Source organism: Branchiostoma belcheri, unplaced genomic scaffold (genome assembly GCF_001625305.1).
Source record: "Branchiostoma belcheri isolate BF01 breed outbred unplaced genomic scaffold, Haploidv18h27 scaffold49, whole genome shotgun sequence".
NCBI classification, from domain to species: domain Eukaryota; kingdom Metazoa; phylum Chordata; class Leptocardii; order Amphioxiformes; family Branchiostomatidae; genus Branchiostoma; species Branchiostoma belcheri.
The window spans coordinates 2,327,095-2,340,557 of record NW_017804120.1 but is presented as its reverse complement, the minus strand read 5'-3'; the positions used below and the strand labels follow the sequence as shown (position 1 = coordinate 2,340,557).

At 43.5% G+C, this 13,463-nt stretch overlaps 1 protein-coding gene across 1 annotated transcript in view; it reads left to right on the top strand.

Annotated features, from left to right (window-relative positions):
• The window catches only part of LOC109479568, a 13,416-nt gene extending 612 nt beyond the window's left edge, over window positions 1-12,804 (top strand). Inside the window, exons 2-14 of the mRNA XM_019781558.1 lie at window positions 860-999; window positions 1,784-2,054; window positions 2,452-2,571; window positions 3,112-3,246; window positions 4,597-4,774; window positions 5,403-5,693; window positions 6,198-6,419; window positions 7,104-7,285; window positions 8,128-8,257; window positions 8,788-8,935; window positions 10,620-10,794; window positions 11,927-12,053; window positions 12,558-12,804. Coding sequence (XP_019637117.1) covers window positions 860-999; window positions 1,784-2,054; window positions 2,452-2,571; window positions 3,112-3,246; window positions 4,597-4,774; window positions 5,403-5,693; window positions 6,198-6,419; window positions 7,104-7,285; window positions 8,128-8,257; window positions 8,788-8,935; window positions 10,620-10,794; window positions 11,927-12,053; window positions 12,558-12,725 — 2,287 coding nt within the window. The 3' untranslated portion in view covers window positions 12,726-12,804. The remainder of the gene's footprint in view (window positions 1-859; window positions 1,000-1,783; window positions 2,055-2,451; window positions 2,572-3,111; window positions 3,247-4,596; window positions 4,775-5,402; window positions 5,694-6,197; window positions 6,420-7,103; window positions 7,286-8,127; window positions 8,258-8,787; window positions 8,936-10,619; window positions 10,795-11,926; window positions 12,054-12,557) is intronic.
• The last annotated feature ends 659 nt before the right edge of the window (window positions 12,805-13,463 follow it).

Below are 13,463 nucleotides of genomic sequence, written 5' to 3'. Positions count from 1 at the left end.
CATGCATGACTTGGCATGTTGGCTCTATCTATCTGGAGCCGAGGTGTAATAGTGGGGGGTTTATAGGCGCTACCAACTGACCCCGACGACGGGTCTAGACCTTTTCAGCAGAGTGGTTAGAGCATCTGGTTATGAAGCTGGTGCTCGGGAGGTCGTGGGTTCGAACCCGGGACCAGGGGTTTTTATCTGTTTCTACTGGCTCCTCCTGTTTCTTACAGAGGAACTGGCTAATGTGTTCTACCATGGAAATAGTCTGGCACCCCGGCTGTAGTTGATGGCGTTTTGCCACTAACAAAATATACTACTGGTATGTAGCCTGGGTGCCAGACTGTTGCCATGGCCCTGTACTGTAGCCATTCACTAGTCTCCACCATGCTCCTTTGCAGGCTGAATAAAGAGTAGAAATAGGCCTAATAATGAATGGTTTCTACTATTTATCAGCCCGCAAAAAAAGTCTGGTGGAGACTAGGAGAGAACATCTGGTCTCAGTCAAAAGACAAAACGAAGGGGGTGGGAGTTCCAGGATACCCAATTTCCAAGCAGATATGACTAAATACTGAATGCGTGAGTTCAAGCAAAAAATCCTTTCTTGAGGGCCTGAAGGGGGGGAGGGGGGGCCGACAACGCTCTACGCTGAATTTGGAAACCTCTCGATTACGCTTTACGATAAATTCTAAGTGGCTACAACGCATTGCGTAGAATTAACACGGCGATTACGCTCTACGCAAAAATATTAGAGCGGTCCGAGCACGCTCTATAGAATTAAAACGGCTGATTACGCTCTATGGAAAAGGGCTTGCGGGCCCCCCTTCTTCAATGCTAGCTATTTAATGAATATGCAATTTTTTTTTCATCCCAGAACACGGACATACAGCCCAGATCTACATGACATGGCGTACAGACGTCTGCAGTGGTTTCTATGGTTACTGACGCTGCACGCCGCTTCCAGCCAATATGTGGGCGACAAGATGAACCTCAAATGTGACGTCATAGAGACAGGTTAGTGCTATGAATTCTTGTTAGGAGGAAACATCCTTCCACGGAAGGGTTTTGTGAGAGATTTAGATTTTCATGTTCGCAGCTTTCATGTTTCTCGCGTTTGGGTGGACGGATTCTTTTGAGACTTGGTATATGTTTTGCTATTGGGCTGCAGCTTATGCACATTCTTTTGTTTTTTTGTTGTATATGTGTTTTTGGGTGTGAAAATGGTGCCTTTTGGTGGCCTCAGAACACCCCTTTGAGCGTGAAAGTGGTCGCGAGCGTTGACCTTTGGCGTGTATTAGGTATTGTTGGTCTCGTCCACGAAGGTGACCCCTCGCACAGAGGGGTGTCTGGTCTCGATAAACTCTTTGTTTAAAACCCTAGTCCTGCGGCGCGCAACAATTGTTGTTGTAAACAACATATAAAAATATAAAGCCCAGAGGTTAGTTGCTTCTGGGTATGGTAGCCTCCATAACAATTTTTGTAAAGTTAAAGTGTGGATCCCAATGAAGTCAAAGACAAAGTCATAGCATGCCAAAAACTGCCCCAGGGGTTTGGGGTCTTCATGGCCTTTGGGAGCTTCCATGTGCTATTTGCTGATTGCATATAGACAACATACATGTAGCCGGCCTGGTTGAATTATGTTGTCAAGTGGGATGGTTCAACTTCTTTTGTTCTTTTCTTTTGTTGAATAAAATAAAAAAAATAAAAAAATGAAAAAAAAGAAAGTGGGGATTTTGTGTGATAGTTGACAAATGGTTCCCAGTTGGTTCATAACATTCATTATCTCCTCATTTTGTAGCAAATGACTGCTATAAAATCTCGACGGGCGGGCGGGACTACCGTGGGCAGATGCGGGTGACTGACAGCGGGCTCGAGTGTCAACGGTGGAGCTCACAGCAGCCGCACGCCCACGATAACACCCCCCAGGAGTACCCCGACAAGGGGCTGGACAGTAACTTCTGCCGGAACCCCTCCCCAACTGACTCGCAGTCGGGTCGGTACATTCGACCGTGGTGTTACACTACGGACCCCAACAAACGGTTTGAGTTCTGTCCTGTCAGCCCTTGCAATGGTGAGAATACTTGTTTTTATTGTTTTATTTTTATTTTACTTTAGGCCACACCTATTTAATTTCTTTGTTAACGGATTTTTCTAGAAAAATAATGGAGCGGGCGGGCGAAAAAATAATAAAAACAGGCCTAGGCATCCTATTATGGCCCAAAATGGTACGATAGGTGCCATGAAGTCAACACACCAGGCTGGTTCAACATTTAAACAATGAATTTTGAACTTTTAATGATACCATTGCATTGAAAGATGGAATAACTGTAACGACTAGGATGAAAAGGACTGTTTTCAACTGTTCAGAGCAAAATATGAGCATTTTGCAGTTGATTCTGAATTTTAAGTTTTATTTGCAATGAACTCAGATGAACTTTCATGCAACTGATGTCCTTGTCTTGGTTGCAGCTCCCTGAAGCAGCAGGGCACCTCTGTCTCCAGCCGGCTGGAATCTCAGCTGGAGAGACAGAACGCCACCATACAGGAGCAGCGCAGAAACCTGGAGGCACAGTGGAGGAATATAAAGTACGTAATAACGGTAATCATAATGTACTAAAACAGACTTCGCACACATGCATGTATACACACACACACATTCACACACACACTCTCTCACACTGGCAAACATATACGCACATGTACGTAATTATGTTGACCCACAGACACCCGCTCACACACACGTGCGCCTGCACACACATGCACAAACACACACATGCTCACGCACAGAAATGCACACACATTCAAGCACACACAAACACACACAGACACATACATGTAGATACACATGTAGTCATGAACACACACACACTCTGAGTGTGATATACATTGTAGACATAGCCGCATTATATTGCACACATTCGCAAAAGTTGACGAACACACACTCACTCTTTCTCACACAGACATACAAGCTTACAGACACACTCACAAATATACATGCACATATGTACACATGCATGCACACACACCTATACACAGTTTGAAACTTTTCACCAGATACATTGTACGTACCTCCAACTGCATTCCCTTTTCTGTTTTTAAATCTCGCCCACCCCCACCCCCCTCCAGGGAGCTGCTTCAGGGCCGTGACAGTGGACCTGTGGATCTTACTATAGAGGAGTGTCAGCTGTGCACACAGGGGGAGTGGTGTGATGTCAGCACGGCTCCACCCACCTGTATACCCTGCTCCTCCTGTCCCAATGGGTAAGCAGCAGGGTTCTAGCTAGGATGTAATTTTAGCGTAGTGGTACTGGCCGCCTGTCGATGGGCTCTCCTTCTGCGGAGCTTTGAGCTAAAAAAGGGGCCATTTGAGGGATACCCAAAGGGGAAAAATGTACAATGTATCCTTGACTGGTAATTTTTCACATTTGATCTGGCATTCTTGAACAAAGAAATACAGTCACAATGCCCCTATGCTGTATGTGTAGGGGGGGAAATTTAGCGTAGGGGGTCAAAATTATAGAGTAGGGGGAGAAATTTAGCGTAGGGGGGCAAAATTTTAGCGTAGGGGGCCCCTATGCAACTTTGTGCTAGCTAGAACCCTGAGCAGTAAACATAAGCATGTCGGCAGAACATATTGCACCTGCGCAAAACTTGTAATGTATTGTGCATAGCACTTTGGCAGAACGTCTCATATAAGGTTGTATTTGCGCATATAAGGTTGTACTTGTGCATATAAGGTTAACACCAGCTTTAGTTTCCAAATTTTGTGTCAGAAAAGATAACGTCTGCAACAGGCAAAATTCTGATGACCAAAAGTCCATGGAAAACTGTGAAAAATCAAGGAGGAATGGCTCCCAGGCTATTAAATCTAGACTTTAAGAGATGATTAAAATACACAAGGTTTTAGATTTAAAGAAAAGAGCAGCAAATGTTATTATACATGTATTATAAAATTTAAACTTTATCTAAACATTTTGTACTTAGGACTGGCTAAGTTCTTCTGTGTTGGTAGTTACACGTTCCAACACAAGAGATTGTTCTCACCTAGAGCTTCCGACCAGTTACTCTGGTCTTCTTCAATAGACTGACCCAGTGAGACTCTTTACGTGGCTGAAGTGTGACGTCAACACTAGGTCACTCAAAGGCAATCTGGATAAATGCTGTAGTTGAGAACAATATCGTGTTGGAACAAAAGTTTTACTGTCAAATATGATACTTGTGTATTATTTCTCCAAAAAAAAAACAGTACTTATTAGCCATCCGAAAATAGTTTCATCAGGTTGGTAGAACTTAGGAGACAGGTATTTCTTTTTACACAATCAGTAATTTCTCACCTTGCTAACGTTTCGGTGTCTGTCAGACACGTTCCTCAGAGCTTCTACTGGAGTACCGCATCTCGCCGCTATATGTAGCCGATGTAGGTGGCGCTTTTGTGGCGAGAACACTGTCCCAAACGTGGCTTAGTTTGTACCCCCCCTCGTCCCGGTTCATTACAGGGGCTGACTTTCTGATCCAAACTGCCTCCTTGATCCAGCGGGTTCTTCTATTGTCTTCTCTGTCTATAACTTTTGCCCCCTCCCTTATTAGCCATTGTGCCATGTTCAATCTTAGGTATAAGAGCCAGGCCCAGTGCTCAGGGGCGACTGACACAGTTTGTGTGGATATAGACGAGTGTACCGCCAACAGGATGAACAACTGTGAGAAGGACCAGACCTGTGTTAACGTACCCGGGAGCTTCTACTGTATGGGGAAGTACATACTGTGTGGACCCAACCAGTTCTATAACACGGTAAGGGTAGGTAGGGTTGGTGTATCTCAGCTCCAAGTAGATGTTGACAGGTTGTGTTATATTCGTTTTGTTTTGGCTCAGTCACTGAGTGATTGCTTGCAATTTTTACTTGCTTGTCTTCTGGGAGATTAAGAGATGAACTGGCTTTGCATTGCCTTCAGAACAAAAAAAATGTAGAAATCATTAAAACATAACAGCCCTAGAAAAACTACCAATCCTTAGCTTTTTTTTTTTGGTGGACCCCTGCAAGGAACATAGATTTTTCAAGCTAATTGACCATTTCTAGCTCCACAATCTGACACCTGAGTGATGAAACGTTGTACTACAATATAGGTTTTCTTACATTGACATTGAAAATGTGTCCTCGTGCAAGTTTTATTTTGTTAAACTAGTACTGTATTGTACAAGTTGGATCACTAGAGATCGCCGAAGTCTAAAAGAAAATACTTATGTAGAAAAAAAGAAAAGAAAAAAAGATAACCCTTACCTACATGTGTACCTACCCTAATTTTTTCAGGACTAAAACAGGAAACAACATTCTGTTCCTAGGCCCAGTAACAAAAATTGAGATTCGTACATTGTTGACACGAGTTGGTATTTATCCAATCCTACTGGTTTCTATCCACAGAACACACAGCAGTGTCAGAAGTGCCGGCGATGCATGGGAGACGGCAGTCGGACCATCGTGCCGTGCCATCTGGTCAGCGACACCCTGTGTTCCCCGCCTGTCCCCAACCTCTTCTCCGCCCTCTACCTCTCCGAGATCCGCAACAACTCCTACAACAACATCCCCGGCGGCGACAAGCTAAAACTGCGACCAATCAGGTCGTCCAACGACTCTTACTTCAGCCGGGACCAATCGTATCAGAACGTCATCCTGGAAAAGGCGGGATTCGCTCTGGTGGACATCAACTACGCTGTTAGTAGCTTATGCATATTGCTCTGTTTCTGTTTTGGGTGTGTATGCATGTGCTCGACGTGCAGTCGAGTGATAGTACGTCAGTAGGAAATTTCTTAGCCAGACCACAGACCTGTCATGTAGGAAGACCCCAAAAGGTCAGATACAGGACGTTAGGTCCCACAAGGTTAAAGCCGGTGGAGGAGGTTTTGGAATTGGGCCGGATGCCAGTGAGAAACAGCATAGATTAGAGATGAACACAGGCAAATTTGTAACAATGAATAAAAATTACATTTCAATCCTGTAAAAAACTGTGTATTCAATGTCCTTTATGGTATGAATTTTATGTTTAATATGGGTGGGCTTTTGTGCGTGCACACGTGTATGTTGCACAAAATCAATTTTCCACTGATACACCTTGTCACAACCCTATAGTACATACAGTACTAGTGTAGTGTTGCAATTGGCATGTAATAATAGCTCCGTTTTTGTTTGTACGTAATGACTATCCCTCTCCGACTTTAGTTGAAGCACACCTGCTCCAACTACATGCAGTTGAGTGTAGACTGGGACGGAGTGCCCGAGGCAGGGACCAGGCTGAAGCAGACCGTGGGGCGGTACTACCAGAGCTCCACCGTCAGTACGGCCATGGCGGTGACACCCGGGGAGACTCTAGGTGTGGAGATACGCAGTAACAACCGGGAATGTTACCCGCCAGGGGATAGGACGACCACCCAGTTAAAGGAGGTACGCAGCACGTTGGCAGAACGTACTACACCTGCGCACAACCCGTAATGTATTGTACATAGCACTTGGGCAGAACATCTCAAATAAGGTTGTATTTGCTCATATAAGGTTAGCATTCCAACAGTAGTTTTCAGATGTTATGTCGGAAAAGATATCGTCTGCAACAGGCAAAATTCTAAAGCAATGGTTGACGAAAAATCCAATGAAAACCGCAAAATCCAGGGTTCTGCGGAGGCGCAGTACGTTCTGCCGACGTGCTGAGGTACGCCGTGTTTGTTGTCATGTGACAATGACATAATGGTGTCCGCCATCTTGGTGGCCATTAAAGATGCATGTGGTTTCCAGTTTGCAGTGCGGATGCCTGCTTTTGCGCTCTCAGCACTAGAAGCCACTTTCCGCATTGGAACTGAGTGCTGAAAAAGGACAGCAATTGGGTTTCGTAGCAAGTTTTGCCACTGACAATACCTACATGTAAGTTGCTCCCACAATGCCACACAACCCCAGAAGTTGGCCACAAAATTTTGTTAAATATGTTAACGAATGTAAATTGTTTGGAGACTATGATGATACATACATATGCATGTAGCAGCCAAATGCTGAATTACAGTCGTCACTCCCTTTCAGGACCATCTGTGCTCCTAGTAACAAATATGAGTACTGCACTTACCAACTGCTTTACTTCAGGTGGCTGATGTGGAGAGGTCTGGTCCTTTCAGCATCCTCTGGCTCTCGCACAAAACTGGTGCAGCACTTCTGAAGGCCTCCATGCAACAGGCTACCTACGAGGGCTCCTGGCGGGTGGACTTTGAACTGCAGTCAATCTCTGATCCGTACATGTTGCAACTGAAGTCTTCCAATTTCATCAGGTATTTACAAGTTTGATGTACATCAAAACTTTTATTTCTATTATTTTTGCAGGTGTGTATGGGTGCCGCCATGTTTGGCTGCCATGTTTGTTTCCCACAATGCAAAGGGAGTGGTCTACGATGCAAAGGACTATGTATACCACATTGGCAGAACGTACTGCAGCTGCGCAAAACCCAAAATCTATTGTGCATAGCACTTCAGCAGAACATCATATCTGTGTGTTTCCAAATGTTACATGATACTTACATCCGAAATGATTGGTATCATCTGCAACAGGCAAAATTCTGATAAAACTTTGACCAAACCTCCAACAAAAACCGTGAAAAATCAGGGTTTTGAACAGGCACAGTAAGTTCTGCCGACGTGCTGAAAGGAATGCCTATTGGAGAAGTAAAATGACAATAGCAAGTATTACATGTACTAGTAGTCTTGTTAGTTTCAGCTATTTTTACTTCACTGTATCATTTGTTTGTTTGTTTGTTTTTTTTTTTTTTAACGGTGTCGCTCAATGCAGGGCCAATTATTTTTGGCCACTTCTAGGCATAGAGCTAGAGGTACTTATTAAGTGAGTATAATGTAGTTATGTCAGGAGATGGCGGTGGACCTTTGTTTTGAAGCTTTGTGGATTGTAGTCGGACGGAAAGCATCTGTTTGGAAGAGAGGTCCATAATTTTGCAGTCCGGGGAAAGAAGCTGTTGTTGTAAAATGACTTGGAGACAGGTATGTTAACGGTGTATTGATGAGAACTGCAAGAGAACCTAGTGGCACGTTGCAAGGTTCTGAGCGGCAGAACAAGAAGTGCAAGTTCTCCTGAACATCATGTTTTGTTTCTTTCGTCCAGTTTTCGTCGTGAAGGAAACGTGCGGTTCTCCTTCCACCAGGCCATGTACCTGCAGGGCCTAGCCTGCTCCGGACCAGAGGGCGTGGTCATGGTACCGAAACTACTGCGCAGGGGCGGGGGAACAGTCAAGGTGGGGAAAAAACAATCCAACTGTTCATAGGGACATCATTGAGTGTTCTAGTTCATACGGTTTGATTACTGATGCCAAAAAAGAGGGTTACAGGCATTTGAGCCTTTGGGTAACATCGCACTATGCGACAATAAAGGTCCCTATAGAGTTACAATTGTATGGCTCTATTATAAGTAGTTTCCTAGAATTGATGTACATGTACATTATTAATCAGTGACCGAGTGAGTGTATTAATCATACAATGTAGAACATAGAATCGCTGTATTACTCATAGTACATAGAATTGATGTAGGTCCGATTTATGATCAGGTAAGATGGCGGAACAAAGTACATGTACATAGACATTAAGGAAACTTGTCAAAGTTGTTAAAAAATATTCGTTCCCTGGCTATTTGGCCTACACTTTGCGAGTATTGAATTGTCATCTTGCTTTGCCCTAATATATGCTACACCTGTACTGTTGTACTGCTCAACTTTTTTTTTCTTCCTATTTAACCTGTTCTCTTTCCTTTCTGATTATGCTTGAATAGCTGTTGCAGCACATGAACGTTGGCGTCAACATGCAGTACATGACTTTGGTGACAGGGGCCGCTGTTCCCGTCCAGGCGGGTGACCGGTTGTTTATGGAGATTGAGAGCGCACGTGACTGTACCATGTACTTCCTCGGGTCCGATTCAGGTAAGAGATGGCACAACAGGCCAAAGACCACCAATAGCCTTTCCTGTATTCACGAGTTTCCCATCCCCAGAATGCATTGTGAAAACGGGGCTAGCCCTCATTTGCATAGGACAGGAAGGCATCAGAATGATCCTGTTGACGTTAAACAGCTTGCTTTTCACTGTGTTTTGAGGTGTTGGGGCATTTTATGCTCAACGTTGATTAAATTACTATGGGTTGAACCTGACAACAAATAGAGATGCTGTAACGTTACAAATCACATGTTCCAAATTAAAAGAACACAAAAAGTTCATTCTCTATTAATTTTGTTGTCAGATTTGACCCATAATAATTTGATTAATGTTGAGCATAAAATGCCCCATCACCTCAAAACACTAAGAAAAACAATCTGTTTAACGTCAACAGGATCATTCCGATGCCTTCCTGTCCTACAAAATGTATGCAAAGAGGTTTAGACCCCTGTTTTTGCAATGCATCCTGGGAATGGGAAACTTGTGAATGTTTATCTGTATAAAGCTGAAAAGAAAAGGACCGATTCTGCAATGAGATTTAGCGTGCAACCCGAAAGCCTTTAGGCCAGGCCTACTTTACCAGTACTAGCAACACACCCACCCACTGGCTCAACGTGTGGGTGAGGTTTCCTGACCCGGATTGGCCTTATCAGCCACCTCTAGACCTAACAGCTGAGACAGTGATGAGCCAAGGTCATTGGTTGTCCATGACAACGAGGTACGAACAAGATCTGTATCTGTATAGGCGGAATAACTGCCCTTTGCCATAACACACCGACCTATTGCAGGCACGTGGTGAGGTTGCAGCTGGCTACATTTCACCCAATGACTTGTTACACCTATCCCTTGGACATCTAATTCTAGACATTGTTTTTAAAGCTGTATCTAATGATAATGCCCCTACTGTACTTGGTGACAGTTCCACTCTTTAATAGTTCTAGGAAAGAATGACTTTTTGAACACCTCAATCCTTGGTTGAAAACTCTGGTATGGGGTTGTGTGCAGAGTGCTCGTCTTGGAACCAAGAGGTCCTGGGTTCGAGTCCTGGCATGCCACCGATCTTGTGCCCTTGGGAAAGGCACTTTACACGACTTTCCTCACTTAACTCAAGTGAAAATGACTATTGTTCTGTCCTGTATTTGTACCCTGTGTTGGTGGCCGTATAAAATAAATTGATATAACTTGAGTGTGCTGTTTCCATATTTGGTCATGAAACGTTTGAATTTAAAAAAAAAAATCTCTGGTACTGCATGTCATGTCAGGGAGACCTGAGTTCAATCCCGAGTCATACCCGGGACATGTCTGGACAATCATGCGCCCCCACGTTGTGCCCTTGGGAAAGGCACTTTACACGACTTTCCTCACTCCACCCAGGTGTGAATGGGTACCTAACTTCGGTTGGGGAAAGCCGTATTGAGGTCGCCTTGTGGCGCCGAATGGCAGCCGCACAGACCCTTGCGACAATTCCACAAAAATGTGGAACAAATAAAAAAATTATGTAATGTATCATTATGTGTATTATTATATATATTATTACCATTTGTATAATTGTAGTGTGATTGTAAACCCTGCATCAATTCAGCACTATAAGGCTGCAATTGCACGGGTGATGTTTGGCCAATAAACCATTTATTATTATTATTATGTTGGTGCTTTTCTGACCACGTTCACAGGTATCGGCGGGTTGAACGTCCTGTGGTTACCCCACCAGAAGTCTGCTGTCCTGATGGGTGAGCTGTACAACAACGGACAGCTGGAGGGCGTGGCTCAGAGACAGGTGCTGCGCTTCACCGAGAAGAACAACACGGACAGCAGCATCCTCAAACTCAACAAGAATGGCAGGGTCATGTGAGTGTTGCATAGCGAGAAAGGTCAATCATTGTGTATTAAGAGAATTTAGACTAAAATGATATTGAGAGAGGGCGGTACAAGAAGCTCCAAGTACATATGAACGAATTTGCAAACATTGTACGTTGAATACGGTGGAAGACGAAATGCATTTTATCTCAAATTGTACCCTCTATAGCAATGAACGAAATGAACTCTTTGACGTAGCCTCCAAATTCTATCCAAATTTTCACACATATACAAATGAGAAGAAAACTACTCTCCTCTTAACATCCGAAAACCCACAAATTATAGAAAAAGTGGGATCCTTTGTCTTCCTCTCTCTTCAAAAAAGAAGTCAAACCCAGTAGTAGTTTTTACCAGTAGTTTCTTAGTTCTATATATGTACTAATTGTCTGTTTTCATACCATGTTTCTTCTGTTCCTACAATTAGCCCTCGGGCAAGAATTTGCAATAAACAAACAACTAAAATAATATCATACAGCGATGTGTGGGGTCATGTGGCGTAATGGTAGAGCATTCTGCTCAGACACAAGAAGTTCCAGTTTCGAATCCTGGCATCGATCTTTAATGCCCTTGGGAAAGGCACTTTACACGACTTTCCTCATCCCTCCCAGGTGTAAAATGAATACCTAACTTCGGTTGGGGAGGTAAAAGGCAGTGGAAGGAGAGGGATGGGCTCCACCTTCCAATACCATGCCCTAGACGAAAAATTCAAAATTTGAAACCAAACTCTCTTCTGCTCTTTAATATGAGGCCTAAACTTCGATTCATAGGCTTTGGCTCAAGCATGTCCCAAACAAAAGGTTATACACTGACACACTACTGAAACAAACCGTTGTGACAATGTCAGATGAATTTCTCCATTTTGTCTTGTAGAAGGAAATCATTCCATTTGAATGAAGTCAAATGGTAACATATACAGACATAGATGAAGTAGCTATACAGACATAAATGAGGCAATAGTTTAGCCTGGTTACCAAACCTGTTATAGCTCCCGAGTCGGGACCAAACCTATTATAGCTCCCGAGTCCTACATCCTCTCCGCGGAGAGGATGTAGGACTTGGGAGCTATAATAGGTTTGGTAACCAGGCTAGCAATAGTTAGCACGTTTTTTGTTTTTCTCCTCAGGTTTCTGAAGCCAGGGCGAGTGAACGTAAACTACCACCAGAACATCATCCACTCGTGTGATTACGCCAGCATCACAGCGTACTATCAAGGCCTGGCCATACCGGACCCTGTTCCCTTCATGCAGCAGGTAATACAGAAATTTCAACTCACCGAATGAAATTAATGCTTAGCCAATCATTTTGCCTTGGGTTTACAGAGACAAAAATGCAGTAAGTGAAAATTACTCAATATAGGATAGTGTGCGAGCTGTATGCTAGCAGTAGCGAACCTGTGTTGCACTACCCCTACTAGCTACTTGACAAAAGAACACCTCCATTACAATTTCAAGAGCCATTTTGAAATTTGCTCCCACACGAATACAGTGTGACGAGAATGTGTGTGACCTTGCACAAAAACAAGCACAGTTGAAGCATCATCAATAGAATGCTGGAATTAAATGTGCAAAGACTGGGTGTAACAGATCACCACCAAAGGGCGGTTATACCAGCAATACCAATATAGATACAGAAGAAAGTCCCAAACCATGGTGGCCTGTGCAACTTGCTGCTTTTGTCTTTATATTATTATATTTTATATTATTATATCTTTCACACCATTTACTATTGTCACATCTCTGTTTGTACATATACAGGTTCTCGGTAACACTAACGCGAAAGCAGAGGGCATCTATCTAAGCGGTTCCTACGATGTGGAAGAAGGTTCCCAGATCTATCTACAGATGACCTGCAAACGTGGCAGGATCAACGGTGTGGGGGAGGGGCACTTCAGCACTCTGTCTGTCCTGTGGATCATGCCATAAATGGTTAGAACGAAAGCTCATCTGTGTTGGTTGCAGAATCCATAGTTATATAGAGTTCAAGCTCTGTTTCAACACAAAAAAGCAAGTCACCATAAATTTTTTGGTTGATCTCATCAACCTTTGTCAGATGTGTGCTGTACTCTCTGACTCACTGGAAGTCGGAAACGTGATGACGTCAGGAGTGCATTCCCGCCACTTTTGATTAGCCTCCTTTGCAGACTTGTAGGGCGGCACCGGTAAATTTTTTTTTGTGAGCAATGCAAGCGACGTGGTTTTGCTGGGGAGAGGCAAAATTCCCTCGGCGGCAAAACCGTTCCTGCGCGGCATAACTCGCATCGCTCACCAAAAAATAATGCTGCGGCTCTACAAGTCTGCAAAGGAGGCTAACTTTTTTATGCACTCCTACCATCATCACAGAGTCAGCAAATGAATCACACACCTGACGAAGGTTAACAAGATTGACTGAAAATTTATGGCAAGTTCCCTTCTTGTGTTGGAACAAAGCCTAGCCATAAATGGTTTGGTTGTTCATGTTGGTGGAGATAATGTTAAAGGGGCATTATGTACCATTTTTTAAAACAAAAATTGAAATATTTTAATGGAAAAATTCTTTTTAGTGCTATTTACTTCCACTTTTTAGCATATTTGTGCAATTATCTCACATTTCTGACACTTGTGGTTGGTACTAAAACAGTTTTTGGTGCCACCAGAATGTAAACACAGTCTGGTTAATAAGTG